The 20,016-nt window shown below is 36.3% G+C and overlaps 1 protein-coding gene across 50 annotated transcripts in view; it reads right to left on the bottom strand.

Annotated features, from left to right (window-relative positions):
* Positions 1-20,016, bottom strand: part of ABI3BP (ABI family member 3 binding protein) — a 277,985-nt gene that overhangs the window by 135,026 nt on the left and 122,943 nt on the right. For all 50 annotated transcript variants that reach the window (XM_084991540.1, XM_084991569.1, XM_084991544.1 and 47 more), the window contains exons 5-9: positions 19,291-19,472; positions 18,674-18,729; positions 8,750-8,798; positions 7,677-7,748; positions 6,733-6,825 (exon numbers count right to left, since the gene is read on the bottom strand). In XM_084991540.1, coding sequence (XP_084847666.1) covers positions 6,733-6,825; positions 7,677-7,748; positions 8,750-8,798; positions 18,674-18,729; positions 19,291-19,472 — 452 coding nt within the window. The remainder of the gene's footprint in view (positions 1-6,732; positions 6,826-7,676; positions 7,749-8,749; positions 8,799-18,673; positions 18,730-19,290; positions 19,473-20,016) is intronic.

Below are 20,016 nucleotides of genomic sequence, written 5' to 3'. Positions count from 1 at the left end.
TTCAAGAAAATAAAAAGCCTGAACTGATATTAAGGTAGGAACTTGACAAAAACAAAAAAATTAGGAAAAGTCCTCAAAACTAAGAGCTGAGGAAAAAAATGCCTTCCAGTTCAAAAGTGACCACAGTGGTCTGGGAAAAAACTCTGCTGTTTTCAGTCTCCTTCACAAATCCTGTTTGTTTTTGTTTGTTGGTTTAGGGCTGCACCTGTGGCACATGAAAGTTCCCAGGCTAGAGGTCTAATTGAAGCTGCAGCTGCCAGCCTATGCCACAGCCATAGCCATGCCAAATCTAAGTTGCAGCTGTGACCTAAAGCACAACTCACAGCAACGCTGGATCCTTGACCCACTGAATGAGGCCAGGGATTGAACCTGTGTCCTCATGGATGCTAATCAGGTTTGTTTCTGCTGAGCCACAATAGGAACTCCTGTGGTTTTTGTATTTTGAAGAATGGGTTAGGGACCAAATCTTCTTGCAAACAAGCCTTTCCCAGGCACAGAGCAGAGTAGATGGTATTTTGATGGTATTTTCATTCTCCTTTTCTAATATTTCATTGTTAGTACACAGAAATGCGACTGATTTCTGAATGTTAATCAAAGTATCCTGATAATTTGCTAAATTCGTTGATCAGTTTGAATAGTTTTTGTGTGGAGTCCTTAGGGTTTTCTATATAAGTATCATGTCATCTTCATACAGTGACAATTTTACTTATTCTCTTCCAATTTGGATACCTTTTATTTCTTTTGTGTATCTGATTGCTGTGGCTAGGACTTCCAATACTACGTTGAATAATGGTGGTGAGAGTGGGCATCCTTGTCTTGTTCCAGATTTTAGTGGGAAGGCTTTCAGCTTTTCTCCATTGAGTATTATATTTGCTGTGGGTTTACGGTAAATGGCTTTTATTATGTTAAGATATGTTCCCTCTATACCCACTTTGGTAAGAGTTTTGATCATGAATGATTTTGGACTTTGTCAAATGCTTTTTCTGCATCTATTGAGAAGATCATATGGTTTTTGACTTTTCTTTTGTTAATGGGGTATATGAAGTTGATTGGTTTTCATATGTTGAACCATTCTTGTGAACCTGGGACGAATCCCACTTGGTACTGGTGTATGATCTTTTTTATGTGTTGTTGGATTCAGTTGGCTAAAATTTTGTTGAGAATTTTTGCGTCTATATTCATCAAAGATATTGGCCTATAATTTTCTTTTTTGGTAGAATCTTTGCCTGGTTTTAGTAATGGGATGATGGTGGCTTCATAGAATGTCTTTGGGGGTGTTCCTTCTTTGACCTTTTGGAAGAGTTTAAGAAGGACAGGTATAAGTTCTTCTTTGTATGTTTGATAGAATTTGCCTGTGAAGCCATCTGGCCCTGAATTTTGTTTATAAGGAGTGTTTTTATTACATATTTAATTTCATTTTTAGTTATTGGTCTATTCAGTTGATCTATTCCTTCTTCTTCTTTTTTTTTTTTTTATTTTCCCACTGTACAGCAAGGGGAATCAAGTTATCCTTACATGTATACATTTCAATTACATTTTGATTCGTTAACCACTGCACCAGGGCGGGAACTCCCTGATCTAATTCTTCTTGATTTAGTTTTGGCGGCTGTAAGTCTCTAGAAAGTTGTCCATTCCTTCTAGGTTGTCAAATTTGTTGGTATATAATTGTTCATAATAGTCTCTTATTTATTTACTTTTTTGTATTTTTGCAGCATCCCTTGAGATTTCTTTTTCATTTCTTATTTTGTTTATTTGGTTTTTTTCTCTCCTCTTCTTGGTGAGTCTAGCCAGAGGTTTGTCAATTTAGTTTACCCTAACAAAGAATCAGCTCTTAGTTTTATTGATTTTTTCTTTTTTTTTTTTTTTTGAATCTCTATTTTATTGATTTCCTCTCTGATCTTTACTATTTCATTCCTTCTTCTGACATTAAGTGTTATTTGTTCTTCTTTTTTCTAATTCTCTTAGGTGGTGGATTAAGTTGTCAACTTGAGATTTTTCTTCTCTTTTGAGGAAGGCCTGTATCACTATGAACTTCCCTCTAAAGCACTGCTTTTGCCATATCCCATAGATTTTTGAATGGTTGTGTCTTCATTATCATTTCCTTTTTGATTTCCTCATTGACCCATTGGTTTTTTAGTAGCATGTTGTTTAGTCTCCATGTAGTCAATTTTTTCTCATTTCTTTTCCTGTGGTTGATTTCTAGTTTCATGACATTGTGGACAGAGAAGATACTTGAGATAATTTCTGAACTCTTAAATTGGTTGAGTTTAGTTTTGTGCCCTAGTATGTGGTCAATCCTTGAGAATATTCCATGTGCACTTGAAAACAATGCATATTCTTATTTTTGGCGGGGTATTAATGTCCTGAAAATGTCAATTAAGTCTAACGTTTCTATTGTGTCCTTTAGGATCCCTGTTGCCGTACTGATTTTCTGTCTAGAAGATCTGTCCACTGATGTGAGCAGGGTTTAAATTATCCCACTATTATTGTATCCCCATCCATTTCTCCTTTTATGTCTGTTAGCATTTGTTGTAGGTATCTGGGTGCTCCTATATTAGGGGCATATATATTGACAATTGTAATATCCTCTTCTTGAATGGATCCTTTTATCATTAAATCGTGTCCTTTTTCCTTGTGGCCTTTGTTTTAAGGTCTATTTTGTCTAACATGAGAATTGCAACTTCTGCCTTCTTGTCTTTTCCATTGACACTAAATATCTTTTCCCATCCCCTCATCTTCAATTTCTGTGTGTCCTTTGCCCTAAGGTGAATCTCTCATAGACAGCATATGGTAGGCTCTTGCTTTTTTATCCAATATGCCATTCTATATCTTTTGATTGGAGCATTCATTCCATTGACATTTCAGGTAATTACTGATAAATATGTATTTATTCCCATTTTAAACCTTGTTTTCCAGTTGATTCTATGTTTCTCCTTTGTTCCTTCTTTTTTTTTTTGGTTGGATGATTTCCTTTTATGCTTCTGTCCTTTTCTTTTTAGTTTTTGTGAATGTAATGTTTGTTTTTATTTGCAGTTGCCCTGTTTTTTTAGTATGTTAACACCTTTCCATAGTTGCTTATTGTAGCCTGGTAGTCATATATGCTCAAAAACATTCTAAAAAAAAAAAAGTCTAGATTTTCTTACTTTCTTTTCCATATTTTATGATTTTGATGTCCTTTTTTAAATATCTTCATGTTTGTCCTTTTTCTGTTGCTTGTGTTTATCATCATTTTATAATAGCTTTTTTTTTTTTCTTTTAGATCTGTGCTCTGGGTTATTCAAGTGATTGCTTTCCAATTATGATTTCCTCCATCCTATTTCTTCTTACTTCTTTTTTATTTAGAGGAGCCCTTTCAGTATTTCTTTTAGAATGGGTTTAGTATTGCTATACTCTTTTATCTTTTGTTTGTTGGAGAAATTCTTTATTTCCCATTCTATTTTAAATTATATTCTTGCTGGGTAGAGTATTCTACAATGCAAATTTTTCCTTTTTAGAAACTAGAATATATTTTGTCACTCTCTTCTGTCCAGTAGTGTTTTTGTAGAGAAATCAGCTGATATCCTCATGGTGGTTCCCATATAATTAATGCTTAGTTTTTCTCTTGCTGCCTTTAGAACCTTCTTTTTATTTTTAATTTTTGCCATTTTTATTATAATATGTCTTGGTGTGGGCCTATTTTGGTTCAAAGTGTTTGGGGGCCTCTGTGCTTCCTGTATCTTGATATCAGTATCCTCTAGATTTGGAGAGTTTTTAGCCACAATTTCTTCAAATATATTTTCAATCCCCCCTTTTCTTTTTCTTATCCTCTGGAATTCCTAGTATGTGTAGACTGGCCTGCTTTATATTATCCCATAGGTCTCTTATATATCTTTCATGTTTTTTTTCATTTGGTTTTCTGTCTGCTGTCCTGATTGGGTGATTCCCATTATCCTATCTTCCAAGTCACTAATTCATTCCTCTGCACTATTCATTCTGCTCGTTAGTGCCTTTAGCTCAGTTTGCTTCTCTGCAAATGAATTTTCTAACTTTTCTATGTTCCTCCTTATATCTTCTAGTTCCTTTCCAAAGTAATCTGTATTTACTGTTCATATCTGCTCTCAGTTCCTTAATATTCACCCTTAATTCCTTTGGTATTTTCACTATCGCTTTTTATGAACTCAGTGTCTGTTAGACTGCAGAAGTCTGTTTAGTTGTTTGCTGCTTCAGGTGAATTCTCCTCTTCTTTTAACTGGAAATGGTTCCCAAGCTTCTTCACTTTGGTCATATTTTTCTTTTTCTGTGAGTTTAGGGAAACAAACTACTTGAGTCTTGGAGGGCTATTTCTATGCAAGTGTGCCCCTTTGTATTTTGTGTGCGGGGGGGGGTTACTATTTATTTTTGATGTGGGAGTTTGGATAATTGCTATCTCTTTCTACAGTGTGAACAAGCCTTTATCCCTTTGATAGGGTGGTGAGTGTGTTTCCAGGGTGAAGGCAACAATGGGTAGGGCTAGTAGTCAATGCCTGGTTGCTGGGGTCTTGACAGTAGCAAGGACCTGCCGGAAGGTGGCCCAGGCTACTCCTAGTTGCAGGGCCCTGGGAAGAGGTAATGAGCCTCGGGCAGATTTAGGTTGTGCCCAGAGCATTTGGCAGTGGCAGTGGCAGCAACAGCAGCAGGGTGAGTTCCCAGGGGAGTGAGAACAATAGTGGGTGGTGTTCAGTCATAATGCCCTTCTAGGTGGTGCCCTCTGAGGTGATCAGAGCTGCAAGTGGTGCCTGTTCATGCACCCCTAGTGGTTGCAGACCATGACCACCTTCCAGAGAATTTAGAGGGGTGGTTCTCAAAGTATGGGACATGGACCAGCAGCATCTGTATCACCTGGGTACTAGGTAGAAATGAAAATTCTCAGGCCCCATCCCAGACCTACTGAATCAGTAATCTGATGGGGAAACCAGCAGTCTGGGTGTTACGAGCCTTCCAGAGCATTTCATGCTTCCTCAAGTTTGAAATCCTCTGCTATAGAGTGAACTCAGACCTGTTTGATAGTGAAATGCTGCAACTAGTTTAGTCCATTGACCATACCAATTGTTTCCTGAACTCCTATTACAGGGTTTTGATGTTTTTTCCCCCCAATTTGTTATATTCTATGTTTTTTTAAACACTAAAATCATATTAGATTCTTTCTAGAAGTAGGAAGCAGTATCAACTCAAGTAAGTAATGATTCTAACAGATCTAACCTTTACATCAGTTCTCACTGAAAATATCCAGCAGCTTCTTGATAGTATAGTATTAAAAGTATAATTTATAACAAAGACTCCATTTAAAAATTATATCTCTAGGAGTTCCCGTCATGGCGCAGTGGTTAACAAATCCGACTAGGAACCATGAGGTTGCGGGTTCGGTCCCTGCCCTTGCTCAGTGGGTTAACGATCTGGCGTTGCTGTGAGCTGTGGTGTAGGTTGCAGATGCGGCTCGGATCCCGCGTTGCTGTGGCTCTGGCGTAGGCCGGGGGCTACAGCTCCGATTCGACCCCTAGCCTGGGAACCTCCATATGCCGTGGGAGCGGCCCAAAGAAATAGCAAAAAGACAAAAAAAAAAAAAAATTATATCTCTATAAATGTGTATATTTTGGATAATTTAATAAATGTTCACTCTTCTTTCATAAATTATAAAAATATTTCCTTGTAGAATGTGATTTATATGAATACCTCCAACACTCCAACCTATCTGCCCTTTCCTTTTTTCTAATTATTTAATTGGGAAAAAACATACATAACATAAAATTTATAAACTTTACTGCTTTTAAGTGTACAGTTCATAATTAAACACATTCATAATGTTGTGAAACAATTTCTACAATCTGTCTCCAGAACTCTTCTTATAAAACTGATACTCTGTACCATTAAACACTAATGCCCCATTGTCCTCCTCTAGTCCCTGGTAGTCGCCACTGTACCTTCTGTCTATATGAATCTGACCATTCTAGGTAACTCGTGTAAGTGGAATCATACAGTCTTTTTGTCTTTTGTGACTGGCTTATTATACTTAACAACATGTCTTCAAGGTTCATCTACATACTGTAGTATATGTAAGAATCTCCTTCCTTTTTTTTTTTTTATTTTCCCACTGTACAGCAAGGGGGTCAGGTTATCCTTAGATGTATACATTGCAATTACAGTTTTTTCCCCCACCCTTTCTTCTGTTTCAACATGAGTATCTAGACATAGTTCTCAATGCTATTCAGCAGGATCTCCTTGTAAATCTATTCTAGGTTGTGTCTGATAAGCCCAAACTCCCAATCCCTCCCACTCCCTCCCCCTCCCATCCTTTTTAAGGCTGGATAAAATTCCATTGATTGCATATACCACAATTTGCATATCCATTCATCTGTTGAAGGACCCTTGGTTTGCATCTACATTTTAGCTATTGTAAATAATGCTACAGTGAATATGGGTGTACAAATATGTCTTTCAGAACCCTTTCCCCACAATTCTTTTGGTGATATGATATACTCAAAGTGAAATAGCTGGATCATATGGTAATTCTATTTTTAATTTTTTGAGGAATGATCATAATGTTTTCCATAATAGCTCTACCATTTTACTTTCTCATCAACAGTGCACATGCCTGTCCCTTACTTTTTACTTTGAGATCCCCAAACAGCTCATTTGATAGATCCCTGAGATATCCTAGGAATACTTGTGTTAGTACTCAGTCACTGCAAAGTTCACATATGGATCTTTGCTGCTTACCTAATTCTGTCTTGAGTGCGTTTGATATATCAAACATTATGGAGGTAGGAAGTTTTACGGTGGTTTCATTAAGACCCGGAATGACAAGGTGGACTGCAAGAAAAGAGAAATCAATCAGTCAATCGATCAATCAAGAAAAATGCATCATGACACAAAACTCAGAGCACGAAGTCTAGCGCTTATTTTGTTTAGTCATTTTTTTGAGTGCTATTCTGTTTCTTTTTACAGTCATAGCTGCAGCATATGGAAGTTCATGTGCTAGGGGTTGAATTGAAGCTCCAATTGCCAGCCTACCCCATAGACACAGTAATGCCAGATCTGAGCTGCATCTGTGACCTATGCCACAGCTTGTGGCAATACCAGATCCTTAATACACTGAGCGAGGCCAGAGATCAAACCTGCATCCTCATGGAAACTATGTCAGGTTTTTAACCTGCTGAGCCACGATTGGAACTCCTGCTTAGCCAATTTTAACCCAAACTTTAAAATGTTGGAAAAAATATGATAATAACTTTTAAACAGAATCATTTTCCTATTTGGAACTAAACTACCAATATACTTTGGTTTTTAATCCATAGACTATTGTAAAATAATTGCTTAAGATGTGTGATAAAAAAATTCACTGTTAATAACCTTAAAAAAAAAGCAGTTCACTATGACAAAGTCTCTCCCATAAACACAACTGCCCTGTGGGGCCTTAGGGTAGGAGTCATCCTTCCCACTAGGCACAGGCTAGAGTTGTGTCTCTAACACACAAGGATAGAGAGAGCATCTCTTGGATTCTAGCCTGGACTGGAGCCAAGCTAGGATGCTAAATACTGAAAGCAGAATAATCCAACATCAGTTTAATAGACCTACTAATAATGAAAAATTCCATAATGGTCTTATTATCAAAAAAGAGCCTCCATTCTGTAATGTAGATGTAGATTTCAAGATAGACTCACCCAGTATTGTTCCTCCGTAGGGAGTCCTATCTGGGGACTTAGCTGAAGCTTTGTGAGTAACATTCTGAATCACTGTTAAAATACCAAAAGACAGCAGTGTGAATGGGGCGGGGGTGGGGAGAGAAAGGAAGCAGTAAGAAGATAATAAGGGAAGCCATCTGCACTGGAGAAGCCCTGATCTAACTTTTCAGTTAAAAAAAGGAACTCATTGGGCTAGCTACAATGAAAGAAAGAACTTGCAGGCACATCATATCTTAACACTCCTGCCTTTAGGTAACGAAAGGACACCACTGCATCATAACGTGTTTGATTCTAATGAGCTGAAAATTTCCCTTCTCAGCTCCATTTCCCAAAGCCTACCCAAGTTAAAGAACTAGCATAAAGTGAGGCAATGACCCACTAAATAAAAAGAATTAGAAGGTGTATATTCTCAAAGCAAAGAACCTTTGGATAATTCTAATACTAACTGACTCTGTTTTGAGAACACACTGAGGACACTGTGCTTCCTTAAAACGAATCTATGAAAATGATTTAAGTGAGAATCTATTTAAAACGAAACTATTTTAAGGGCCAATCTTTTCCACTAAGAAACTTTCTGGAAATAATACAGCCATTTTAATAGTCTGAAAAACTGAAAGTCACAACAAAAACAATTGGATCCTGAGATGAAATGACATTATTCTTGAAATCTGGGTTTCCTTCCTTCGAGTGACCACTAAATCATCGTTGTTTCATTAACCCAAACCTCCTGTTAATGATTTTTCTTATGTAAACTACCATAGGCCTGAAGAAAGCTTACATATATTTAATTGGCTTTTTAAATTTTAACACTGGTTAAGGTTGCTCTCTTCCTAGTTGTCCAACCACTGTGCCTTACGGAGACTTGGCCTGTGGATACGAGAGTCAAAACTATCTGTTAAATTCTAATTTATTAGACCTACTGATTTCTTCAAACTTTTTCTGAAAAATAATAAGAAAAACTAAAGAATATGTGCTATGTTTAATTATCTTCATTTAAATAGTATATTAAAATAGTTGTAAACACATATCTAGCACAGATTTATACACATTACCTTGCTTGATGATTGTTACTGGGATCACTTTTCTCGGGACATATGATGGCTGAAAAGAGAGCAAGAAAGTCAGCATTTGAGTTCCTGTTAACTTGAAAAAATGTAAATTCAAAAAACTGGAAGTATCCCTTTCTGGTCTTCAATGAAGTTTCCCATGATACTGGGTTAACGGTAGCTGGAAAGATCTTTAGTACATTTATCTGCCTCTATTTTATTGTACTCATTTGGTTTTCCCCATAAACGTCCAAAGATTTGACAGTTTCTTCAAAATTCCTATTAGTTTAGTTTACTTAGAAATTGCAATGGAAAGAAACTAAATCCTCTGGATTAAATACTAACTGATTTTCACTTCATTTGACATGTGGCCCAGCCAAATTCTGTTTTTACATTCCCTCTCAAAATGATTTTAAGCTACATTTAATCTTTTTTAAAATCGTAGTTTCTTTAGCGTTTATTATTTATTTATTTATTTATTTATTTGTCTTTTTAGGGCCACAGCTGCGGCATGCTAGGGGTCGAATTGGAGCTGTAGTTGCTGGCCTGTGCCACAGCCACAGCAACACCAGATCCCGAGCCACATCTGGGACCTACACCACAGCTCATGGCATCACTGGATCCTTAAGTCAATGAGCAAGGCCAGAGACCTGTGTCCCTGGATGCTAGTCAGATTCATTTCTGCTGAGCCACAACAGGAACTCCCCAATCTTTTCTTTTTCTTTCTTTTTTTTTTTTTTTAACTTCAAGCTTTTCTATCTCTTTAACTTTTCTTCTACTTTTCCTTTTATTGAGCATATAGAAGAGAAAAATACGGAACGGGCTCTTGAATATCAGAATGCCAATGGGATTGCTTTATTCCGGGTAATAAGGGAAGACCACACAAACAGAGGTGTAGCTAGTTTTCTAAATGCCTTGAAAACCTCCATAACAACAAACAGCCCATCAACATATCTGCAATCAACCACAATGCATGCCCTACATTTTATCTTTTAAAACCAGTCAACATCGATTGTTTGAGTGTGTCCCAAAGCTTTTGTTTCAGACAATACAACCACCATGAGCTCCTGACACCAATCACTTCCTTGCCCAAGAAGGCAGAACGGGGACTCAGATCCAGACTTGTCTACTTCCAAAGGTTGTACTTCTGACTATTCTGAATGTATTTATGCCCAGAGGACCTCAAAACTGGAAGGGCAGGTCCCAGAGGACAGTGTATTCTCCCTCCTTCCAAGTTGCCTCATATGCCCCACAGGAAGTTTTATGTCACAGAGCAGTTTGAACTAGGGACACCTTCAGTGTTAACTTCATAGTAGAGTCCTCACTGGACATGATTGTGAACCAACAAGAAGACAGCCAAGGGAGAGACATGGAACAAGATAAGAGAAAGGCAACAAACACATAGAGAAGAATTTGATTTCATTAAGGGATTTAGCATGGCATCACTTTTTGGACACTTGATTTAACCTTTATCCATGATACAGGTACTGTAAGTACCCGATCTGCTAACAATCCAGAATGTGCTGAATAAGATATTAACCACATAGATGTTTACACTTGTGAGCAAGAGATTTGCTCATTTGCTCTCATTCTAGCAAATGATATTCCCGTAATAAAGAAGGGCCATAATACCATGCTTACTATTGGCTATTTTTCTTGTATTAAAATCCTTATGTTTAAATCACACACAAAAAGTAAAAGTTTACTCTTCCTGGATTATTTTATAAAAGAAGTATCTATACTTCTTGTGTTATATTGATCCAGTGCTATAGACTGAATGCTTGTGTTCCCCCCAAATTTGTGTGCTGAAATGTAAAACATAATCCCCAATGTGATGGTATTTAGAAGTGGGGCCTTTGGAAAGTAAATAACTCGTGAAGGTGGAACCCTCACGAATGGGATTAGTCCTCTTATGAGACTCCAGAGACCTCCCTCCACCCTTGTGACCCATGAGAACATATCAAGAAGATGTTGGTCTTTGAGCCAGGAAGCAAACTCTCATCAGAAACCAAATCTGCTAGCACCTTGACCTTGGACTTCTCAGGCTCCACAACTGTGAGAAATAAATGTTTAAGCCACCCAGTCTGTGGTACTTTTATTTTAGCAGCCCTAGTGGACTATTACATTTAGTAATTTCCTACTTAGCAATCTAGCCTAAGGAATTAATCAAAGTTACACTCATTTATTACCACAATGTGAAACAAGCTCATCATCCAAAGCAGCAGCTTTGTTAAATAAATTATGGTTCGAATTTTTGACATCTATTTAATAAGGTGGGAAAACATTGTTATATAAATAAATACAAAAGATAACAAATTTATACTCCCAGTATAATCTAATTGTATAATAAATATGTAGACAAAAGACCAGAAGGAACTAGATGATAGCTTTTTTTAACAGTAATTATGACATTAATTTTACTTTGTATACCTATCTACATTTTTGAACTTCCTTACAACAGTGAATTACATTTATAATTATGAAAAGCTATTTTAACCAGCAGTCTGTTTAGCTACTACATATGCTTCTGTGGTGCAGAGCTCATACATTATAGGTAAATAGAGGAATGATGCTAATTTAATTTATTACAATGTTTCCCAGGTGAGGGATAGGGGAAGAGTAGGAAGTATAACCTTAAGCAGGAAAGAAAAAAAATGTTTAGCTTTGATGTATTGCCTGGCACAGGGCCTCTAAGCTTTATCATAAAAATATTAGGTGCCTTAAATTATTATTATTTTTTTCTTTTAGGGCCATACCCACGGCATATGGAGGTTCCCAGGCTAGGGGTCAGATCAGAGCTACAGCTGCTGGCCTGTACCACAGCCACAGCAACTGGGGATCTGAACCATGTCTGCCACCTGCACCACAACTCACAGCAACACCAGATCCTTAACCCACTGAGTGAGACCAGGGATGGAACCCGCAACCTCATGGTTCCTAGTCAGATTCATTTCTGCTGTGCCACGACGAGAACTTCCTAATAATTATTTTATTATCTCTTCAGATATTAATAATCATTTTTGCCAGAGCTGTGGCTACGGTTCCACAGATTTTTGAATAGTTTGTCTTCCATTTGCCCTGTGAGTTCTGCCATTTCATACACATTTTACAGAGTGTGAAGTTTTTTAGAGACACATCACATTAGAGCAGAAACACCTATGTGTTGCTATGTTGATTGCCTTTGAAATGCATCATTCCAATTCTCATTTCCCTTGCTGTGATGACCTGTTTTAAACAAGTTTTGACAAAAACAAATGAAAAATATTCCACTCCTCACTTGAATGGAACACAGTTTCTGTTGGACTTTTTACTTGACCACAGACCAGTGTTCTATTAAGACGATGACACAGCTATATGGACAATATGCTCTGCCAAAAAATAAGGACATCACTTAGCTGAAGAATCCAAATCTTTCTATATCTATGATTATTCTCTTGTTTAATCAGAGATCTAAAGATGTATCAAGACCGGACTAATGAGCTAGCAGCTCCCTCTCTGTAAGTAGGTATTTAAAGGGCATCAGCAAAGTCATTCTGCCCAAAGAAAGCATCTAGGCTGAAGGCTCTAAAAATTCCCAATAAGAAATCCACACTGAATCCCTTCTTATAAAAGTGTAGAGAAATGTCTGTTACCTGGACTTGCTGAGAATGAAATACTGTGATAATTCCCAAGTTAACAGTGTTTAACCCATTACAGCTCAGTTGCAACTGAACTGTTTCACATATAGAGTTCTTTTAAAAAGTTACCAGCAACCTTTCCTTGCTGTCAGTTTTGCTCTTAGGAAGATTTATCAATGTGTACAGGTGTCTCAGTGTAGGTGCTGTGGGGCTTAGGGGTGGGAAGCAGGGCAGTGAGAGTTTCACATTCCACAAGATAATGCACAGTTTCACTGGGGTGCCCTCAGCACAGTACTGCTGCCCACTGCCACCATGCTGGTTTCAGTTTTCTTTCTTAAGCCATTTCCTTGCTGACTCTCTTTTCTCTGCAACTTGCTGACCCCTTGCAGTTTCTTGTTGCAAACTTCCATCACCACCTTCTTCCTCAGCTCTCACCCCTCTCTTCAGCAATTCTTTTTCAAATGTTTACTGTATGTCAGGAAGTAATCATACTTCCCTCCTACCCTATAAGAGATGAATTATTTTTTTTTTGAGTTTTTTGAAATTCTTTCCCTTAAGAACACTGGTTGTGCTATATCCTGAGCATGGTGGATACGGGGGGACTTGTGGCCGAGTATCCAGTTGATGAGATTCAATGGGGAGAGGATGCTGAATCCATAAAAGGCAATTCTCTTGGTGACCAATTCAGCTTGCTTTTTTTAGATTAGAGAAAGCCTACACTCATCTAGAAATAACCACAGCAGCAGGAACCATAGAGTGTGAGAGAACTTTGATTCAACTTGTGTTATGCTAATCCTCTTGATATTATTTTGAAAATTAATTTAATAAAAGCAGTGATAACACCAGAATGCTATGCTTTGCAAGTTATTCTTTACAGGTTTGCCCATTTGGTATTTCTGTCAACATATGCACTGTAGATTTAACTTTGTTCTCAGGCCCTGAGATGAAGAAGAGCTGTTCATTTGGGGAGTGGCTAAGAGTTGCTCAAAATCAAATTTAGATGACTCAAGAGCTAAACCACATGAGAAAAACTTGGGCATGTTACATTTTGGTTTTAATTCATTTTTAGGGTGTTCTGATGAGAGTTACGAAATATACTGATTCAACATAACCTCTGACCAGAAGTGAATCTAACATCCTACTTGCAAAAGTCTCTGTATTTCTGGTCAGACACACACCTTTGGTAATATTGGTGGTCTAGATAGAAATTTTCAAGTTTCTGCTTTGGACAGTGATTACTAAGAATGGAAGAGCACGTGATGTATTCACTGCACACAATTTCAGGATGTGAGTGAGGACCAGACCATATTTCTCCTTATTCACTCATCTGCTAACTGTTACACTTTCAAAATTGATACCACCTCTCTTTTCACCAATGATAGACATGGCTTTTTAAAAAGATAAGTAGATATCTCTCTGATAGAAAAAAGGGTGAAAATAGATGTTCTATTTTAGGGGAACACTGATTCTAAGGAGATTTGGATTAATTAAAATAATTAAACTTCTATTTTAAAATAACTATTAAAATGTGCTGCATACTTCAAACATTTATTATTTGGTTAGTGAACTATTTAGATAACTAAGTTTTTTTTTAATACAGAGATACTGTATTAAAATTAGGTCCTGTTAATCATTGTTCCTTTATTTTTTTATATAATAAAACCTAATAGTAAACACCAAGTTTCACCTTGATAAAAAAAACAGTGTTCTTGATTCTTAGCATAAAGATAATAGTGCAATGATGTGTTTTTTTCCTTCTCAGTTACATGGATCGCAAGTGACACAACTTATATAGGGGGAATCATAGTTTTGTTTATGTGTACATCTTTTCTCTGATTTTTCTAGAGGTGTAGGCAGGGGGGTGATATTCAAAGTATTTCATAAGTGGTAGAACAAAGGCACTAATAATCAAAAGAGACCCCTGCTAAATGTCCACTGGCACAAGTGTACTGGGACTTGCTTGCTGAACACATGCTTAGATGCATGGATTACAAAATATAATGTAACAGGATCCTTAAAATGGGGTTGTATTTCACATTCAAATTTTTCACCTAAATTTCATTTTATCTGTTAAAAATGGATAGCCTCAAGTTCAAATTGTTCCCATTTCAAATCTCATTTTTAGAGGTGTGAAAGGGTTATACTGCAGTTAAGCACGAAGAGATGATTAAAACATTTTACAACATATCTTTTACTTAAAACTCTGGAATTAATTTCCTTTCTCTTGAAATACTGCCTTCTAAGATCAGTCTCAGAGAAGAGATGGGTAAACATTTGGACTGATATGGATTTCATTTGGATTAAAATATTTTAATCCTCCAAGTATCAAATCAACTTTCAGAATCAATTCTAAGTGTCCATTTAAGATGGCCAAAAGCACTCCCAAGAGGTTCCTTTTCAACTTTCCCATGTTCTAGAACTCCCCCACAAAGAACAGATGGCCGTTTGGGAAACTTTTTTTTTTTTTTTTCCTGCTGTCCAAAAGGTAACAATGAAGAAAGCCTCACAGAGAAGCCTTAAAATACCTTTTCAATTAATTTGGGTTTTCCTTTGGAAATAACCAAGAGTTTTAAACCACAGCTCATTGGAACTGGCTGGAGTTGGGGGTACTCTGCCTCACAGCTTGAAGTGATAAAATATCTGGCTCTGTGTCACATATGCAGGAAGTTTCTTCTTGGATCTTCTTGTCAGGGCTATTTATGATGTGGAAAATAAATCAAATTTCTTGGGGAATAAAACATCAATCATCTTTCCCAGTGTCACTGAGTAACTCACCCTAAATGAAATATTCTGCCGAAAGAAATACAAATTGTTGGCATATGATGGTGAAAAGAAGGAATGAAGGAAAGGATGTTGAGTTACACACAAGGTAAAGTCTGACTGCCTAGAAGGTGGGAGATAAAATATGCTTCCTAGGAAACCGTTCACAACAAGAGTGAAGACTGTTGTAGAAGAGAATGTAAGAGTAACTCTATTTCCTGTGATTGGATTTAAGAGAGACAAAGCCAAAGGGGCCTTAAGGAATGGAAGAATTCAATATTTGGTGCTAAGCCAATTGGTTAATTATTTAGAAAAATAACCTCATCAATATAGAAACTCATTTACATATAATATAGCAAAATAAAATCCATGTAGTTTAGAGTTAGTTACAAAATCAAACAACTTAGAAAAGAGAGAGAGATTTATCTGACCTCTGGATAGGGAAGGGCTTTCTGAAATTGAAGACATGACAGGAGAAGACAAATAACTTGATTAAGCAAATTAAGACTTGCCTATTTCACAAATTCCTATAAACAAAATTGATAACAAATGTGTGAGTAATGTTTAGATAATATCACAAGCTCTCTTTTCTTTAAAGTTTTTAAACTATTCAATTAAAAAAAAAACCATGAGATGCCCAATAAACAGAACTGAAACTAAAGGTCATTAAATGGTAAATACAAGTAGCTAATAAATAAGTGAAGAAAATGCTGCTTTATCAGCAATCAGAGAAACAGAAATTTAAAAACCATTTTACACTATAACATTAGCTGAAAGTTTAGTGATGGAAATACATCATGTTGATAATCAGGGTACTACAGCAAGGTGACTATGATACACTGTCAGGAAGATTGTAAATAGGTAAAATATTTCTGGAAAGAAATTTGACAGAACATATTAGGAAGTTTAAAAATGTTAAAGTTTTAACTGTTAGTTTCCATTCTGAGTATCTATTTTAAGGACATAATCAGAAATGTGAACAAAGATTTATGATCATAAATGCTAAGCATAACATTACTTACAATTCAACTGCTAGAAATAACTTAAATGCCTACAAATTGAAATTGATTGAGTTGATGATAGTGTACTTAGATTACATAATACATAGCAATTGAAATTATGCATATGAAGAACATTTAAGAAAATGAAATATGCTAGACCATATTTTGGCTAAGTGAAAGAGTGAGACTAAAATTGCCTGTATAGCATGATTTTAATTTTATAATGAAACATGCTTGGAAAAAAGATAACGTTCTAAAGTTTTAACAGTAGACAATAAATGGTTTTTTGGTTTTTGTTTTTTAGGGCTGCACCCACGGCATATTGAGGTTACCAGGCTAGGGGTTGAATTGGAACTGCAGCCGTTGGCCTAATGCCACAGCCACAGAAATGCCAGATCCTAGCAGTGTCTGCGACCTACACCACAGCTTGTGGCAATGCTGGATCCACAAGCCAGGGATCAAACCTGTGTCCTCAGGGATGCTAGTCAGATTCGTTTCTGCTGAGTCATTATGGGAACTCCTAAACGGTTTTTTTGTTGTTGTTGTTTTTAATGATAGGTACTTTTGGAGTTCCCGACCTGGCGCAGTGGAAACGAACCTGCCTAGGAACCATGAGGTTGCGGGTTCGATACCTGACCTTGCTCAGTGGGTTAAGGATCCAGCGTTGCCGTGAGCTGTGGTGTAGGTTGCAGAGGCAGCTAGAATCTAGTGTTGCTGTGGCTCTGATGTAGGCCAGTGGCTACAGCTCTGATGTCAACCCCTAGCCTGGGAACCTCCATATGCCGCAGGTGCGGCCCTGAAAAGACAAAAAAGACAAAAAACAAACAAAACAAACAAAAAAACATACATTTATATTTTTTTTATATTTTATTTATTTTTTATTAAAGTATAGTTGATTTACAGTGTTGTGCCAATTTCTGCTGTACAGCATAGTGAACCAGTCATAAATATACATAAATTCTTTTTGTCATACTATTTTCCATCACGTTCTATCCCAAGAGATTGGATATAGTTCCCTTTGTGGTACAGTAGAACTTTGCTTATCTGTTCTAAATGTAATAGTTTGCATAAATGGTTTTACACAGTCTTTATTTGGCAGTGTTATAGGTAATCATGTTAATATTTCTTTTCCTATTTTATACATGTCTCCAAATATCAGATAATTAGGAAAATAATCAAATTGAGAGAGAAAGAAGAAAATGATTAAATCAACTCAGGTCTAGGAATTTTCTTACAATCTCCTTTCTTATGATTTGAAGTATATCAAAATACTCTCCATCAAATATCAGATAATTAGGAAAATAATTGAAATGAGAGAAAGAGAGAGAGAGAAAGGAAAGAAGGAAAGAAAATGAATAAATCGACTCAGGCCTAGGAATTTGTCTACAATCTTCTTTCTTATCTTATGATTTGAAATATATCAAAATAGTCTCCTGGGGAATCATCATAATCTAATAATTATGATTATTTTAATTACTTTTCTGCCCATACAAAACAAAGAAACAGTTACTGTATCTGGACTATTTTACCCAGATTCATTTTCTGTCACTGAAAATAATTCCCCATTTTCTTTTATTCAATGAGGTATATACTACCATTTTTTTCACCACTAGGTTATGAGCAATGGGTTATTCTGCAGACTCTTTAATTAGACATACAGAGCTATCTATCCACATGCATCATGCACACAATGAATAGAGCAAATTAGCAACCATCAATAGAGTCTCTGCATGTTTACGTGACTCTGGGTACTTCCCTGGCTGGACATTCCCAATACATAGGGACCAAAGCCAACATCAACTTCCTCTCTTCTTACCAAAGTGCCACCTCTACCTGCTCAGTGACATAATGTCCTTTACTATATAATTAGGCATGTGATTTAAAAGGCAAACATCTCTGTGACGGTTAGAACAATGGCTTACATTTATAACAGGTAGTATGTAATTGATATGATGTTTCCTGAGAATAGATTTTGACAAGTGAAGGAAAAAAGAACAATGGAGTTTCTGAGGTGAGCAAGAACAGGGTTAACAGGAGGAAAATGCCTGGCACATGAAACATACAAACATTTACTGCACTGAATAGAGGCTGGGCATGTTACAAAACCAAACTAGTTGCTTCCTCATTTTGGAAAGGGTTGGTTCTTTGCAGTAGGAAATGATAGAAAATAGAAGAAAGATTTGAACAGTAGCAATCTAAGTATAGCATATACTAGTTTACTCTTGAAACATGTAATAGTAAAAAACAACCAACAGGACAGGAGATAGTAAGTATAACTTCAAAGTACTGGGATGCTGAAGTACTAGAGTAACTGCTGAATATTAGAATTTTATAGTTATAAACAAATTAGAATTGATCTGGTCTCATGGCCCCACCTCCACTTTCTGACAAAGAAACTAATTTTCAAAAGCTTTTATACTTGACCCAACACTCTATAGCCAGGCAGTTAATCTGGTTTCGGTACCTCATAATAGGACTATTTTCTTATTTTATAAAAGTAAAAAGCAGACATGATTTTTTAAAAACATTCTTAAAAATAATCTGGTACGTACCACTGTGTGGACTTGGTCATAGGTACTCTGGATTTTCCCATTTACTTTGCCTTTACCTGACAAAAACAAGAGGAAAATGAGTCTTTTCATTCTTCTTTTCCCTAAATCAGTGCTTACTAATCATCATGAAGACAGTAACAACTCCTGCTCTAACTCAGACATATTATGTTATTTTTTATCATTTCAAATACTGATTCCAATGATGTTTGAAGCAAGGGATGGTAGGAGGAAAGCACAGGGCCCCCTAAGGTCTTTGCAGAGTCACTTCTACTGGTCCAGCTTTTTAACTAACATTTGTACACATCACTGTGTTGTAACTCAGTTAATATTCACAGGTCAGAGATTGATTTAAAATACAACGATGGCCAATAAAGTTACCAAGAATTTGTCATCATCAAATACTAGTTTATCACCCATTTTTTAAAAAATCCACTCTATAAAAAAGATTCTGCAATATCAAGAGTCAAATTCTGTTCATTTTGTATTTTCTCAAATACAGATGATGGACATTAACTCATATCATATTATACAACTAATAAAATAATTTGAAATTTAATAATTACAGAAAAAAGAAAAATAACTACAGAAAGCTTACTCAAATAGTTCCAGGTACTTACTTCCAACAATAGTCTTGTGATTAAAAATCTTACTCCAAATTCCACCTTCTACATTGTCTTTCACTCCAAATTCATAAACTGTGTCAGGCTTTAGATTTTCCACAATTGTTTCAGTGGCTGGACAGAGTTGAAAAATCCATTTCTTTTCCTTATCCTTCTCTCTATAGCGAATTGTATAAAATCTGTTGAATAACAAAAGTACACTGTAAGACCACAAGGAGATTCAGAAACTATTTCAAATTTCTTAGCACATAACAGACTCTCATCTGCTCTGAAGATTTAATGGTGGCTTCTATTAAGATTTTTAAAAACTTGCAGAGAGTATGAAAAAGCAGCTCAATGTGTGCTTAAGGTTTTAATTTCTAACTGCAAGCTAGGGGACTGGGTGGCCACACAGCTGTGGTCTGACGGAATTCCAGATCTCTCAGTTCTATTACTTGCTACTTTGCAAAATGAAAGTTAGAAATCACTAAATGTTCATTTTTTATAATTATGCATAGAGAAGAACATAGGCATATTTTTATGAATATTTAATAGAGTTTCATAACTGTATGGATTTAAGCCTTTTAACACCATGGAAGGTGCACTAGAGGAAATATCATTCAGTTTTGTAAAAGGAGCTGAGACTCTAAGGCGTCCAAAAATTTCAAGGGTGAAATTATCTTATTATTAAAAAAAGGATCAAGACTAATAGCCAAGCTCAGAGTAGAAAGAGAAAAATCAAAG

Source organism: Sus scrofa, chromosome 13 (assembly GCF_054392235.1).
Source record: "Sus scrofa isolate SSC_HxYL_T2T_F1_AM1 chromosome 13, Sscrofa_HxYL_maternal_Yorkshire_Landrace_v2.0, whole genome shotgun sequence".
In the NCBI taxonomy this organism is placed as follows: Eukaryota; Metazoa; Chordata; class Mammalia; order Artiodactyla; family Suidae; genus Sus; species Sus scrofa.
This window is presented reverse-complemented; position numbering and strand designations above follow the sequence as displayed.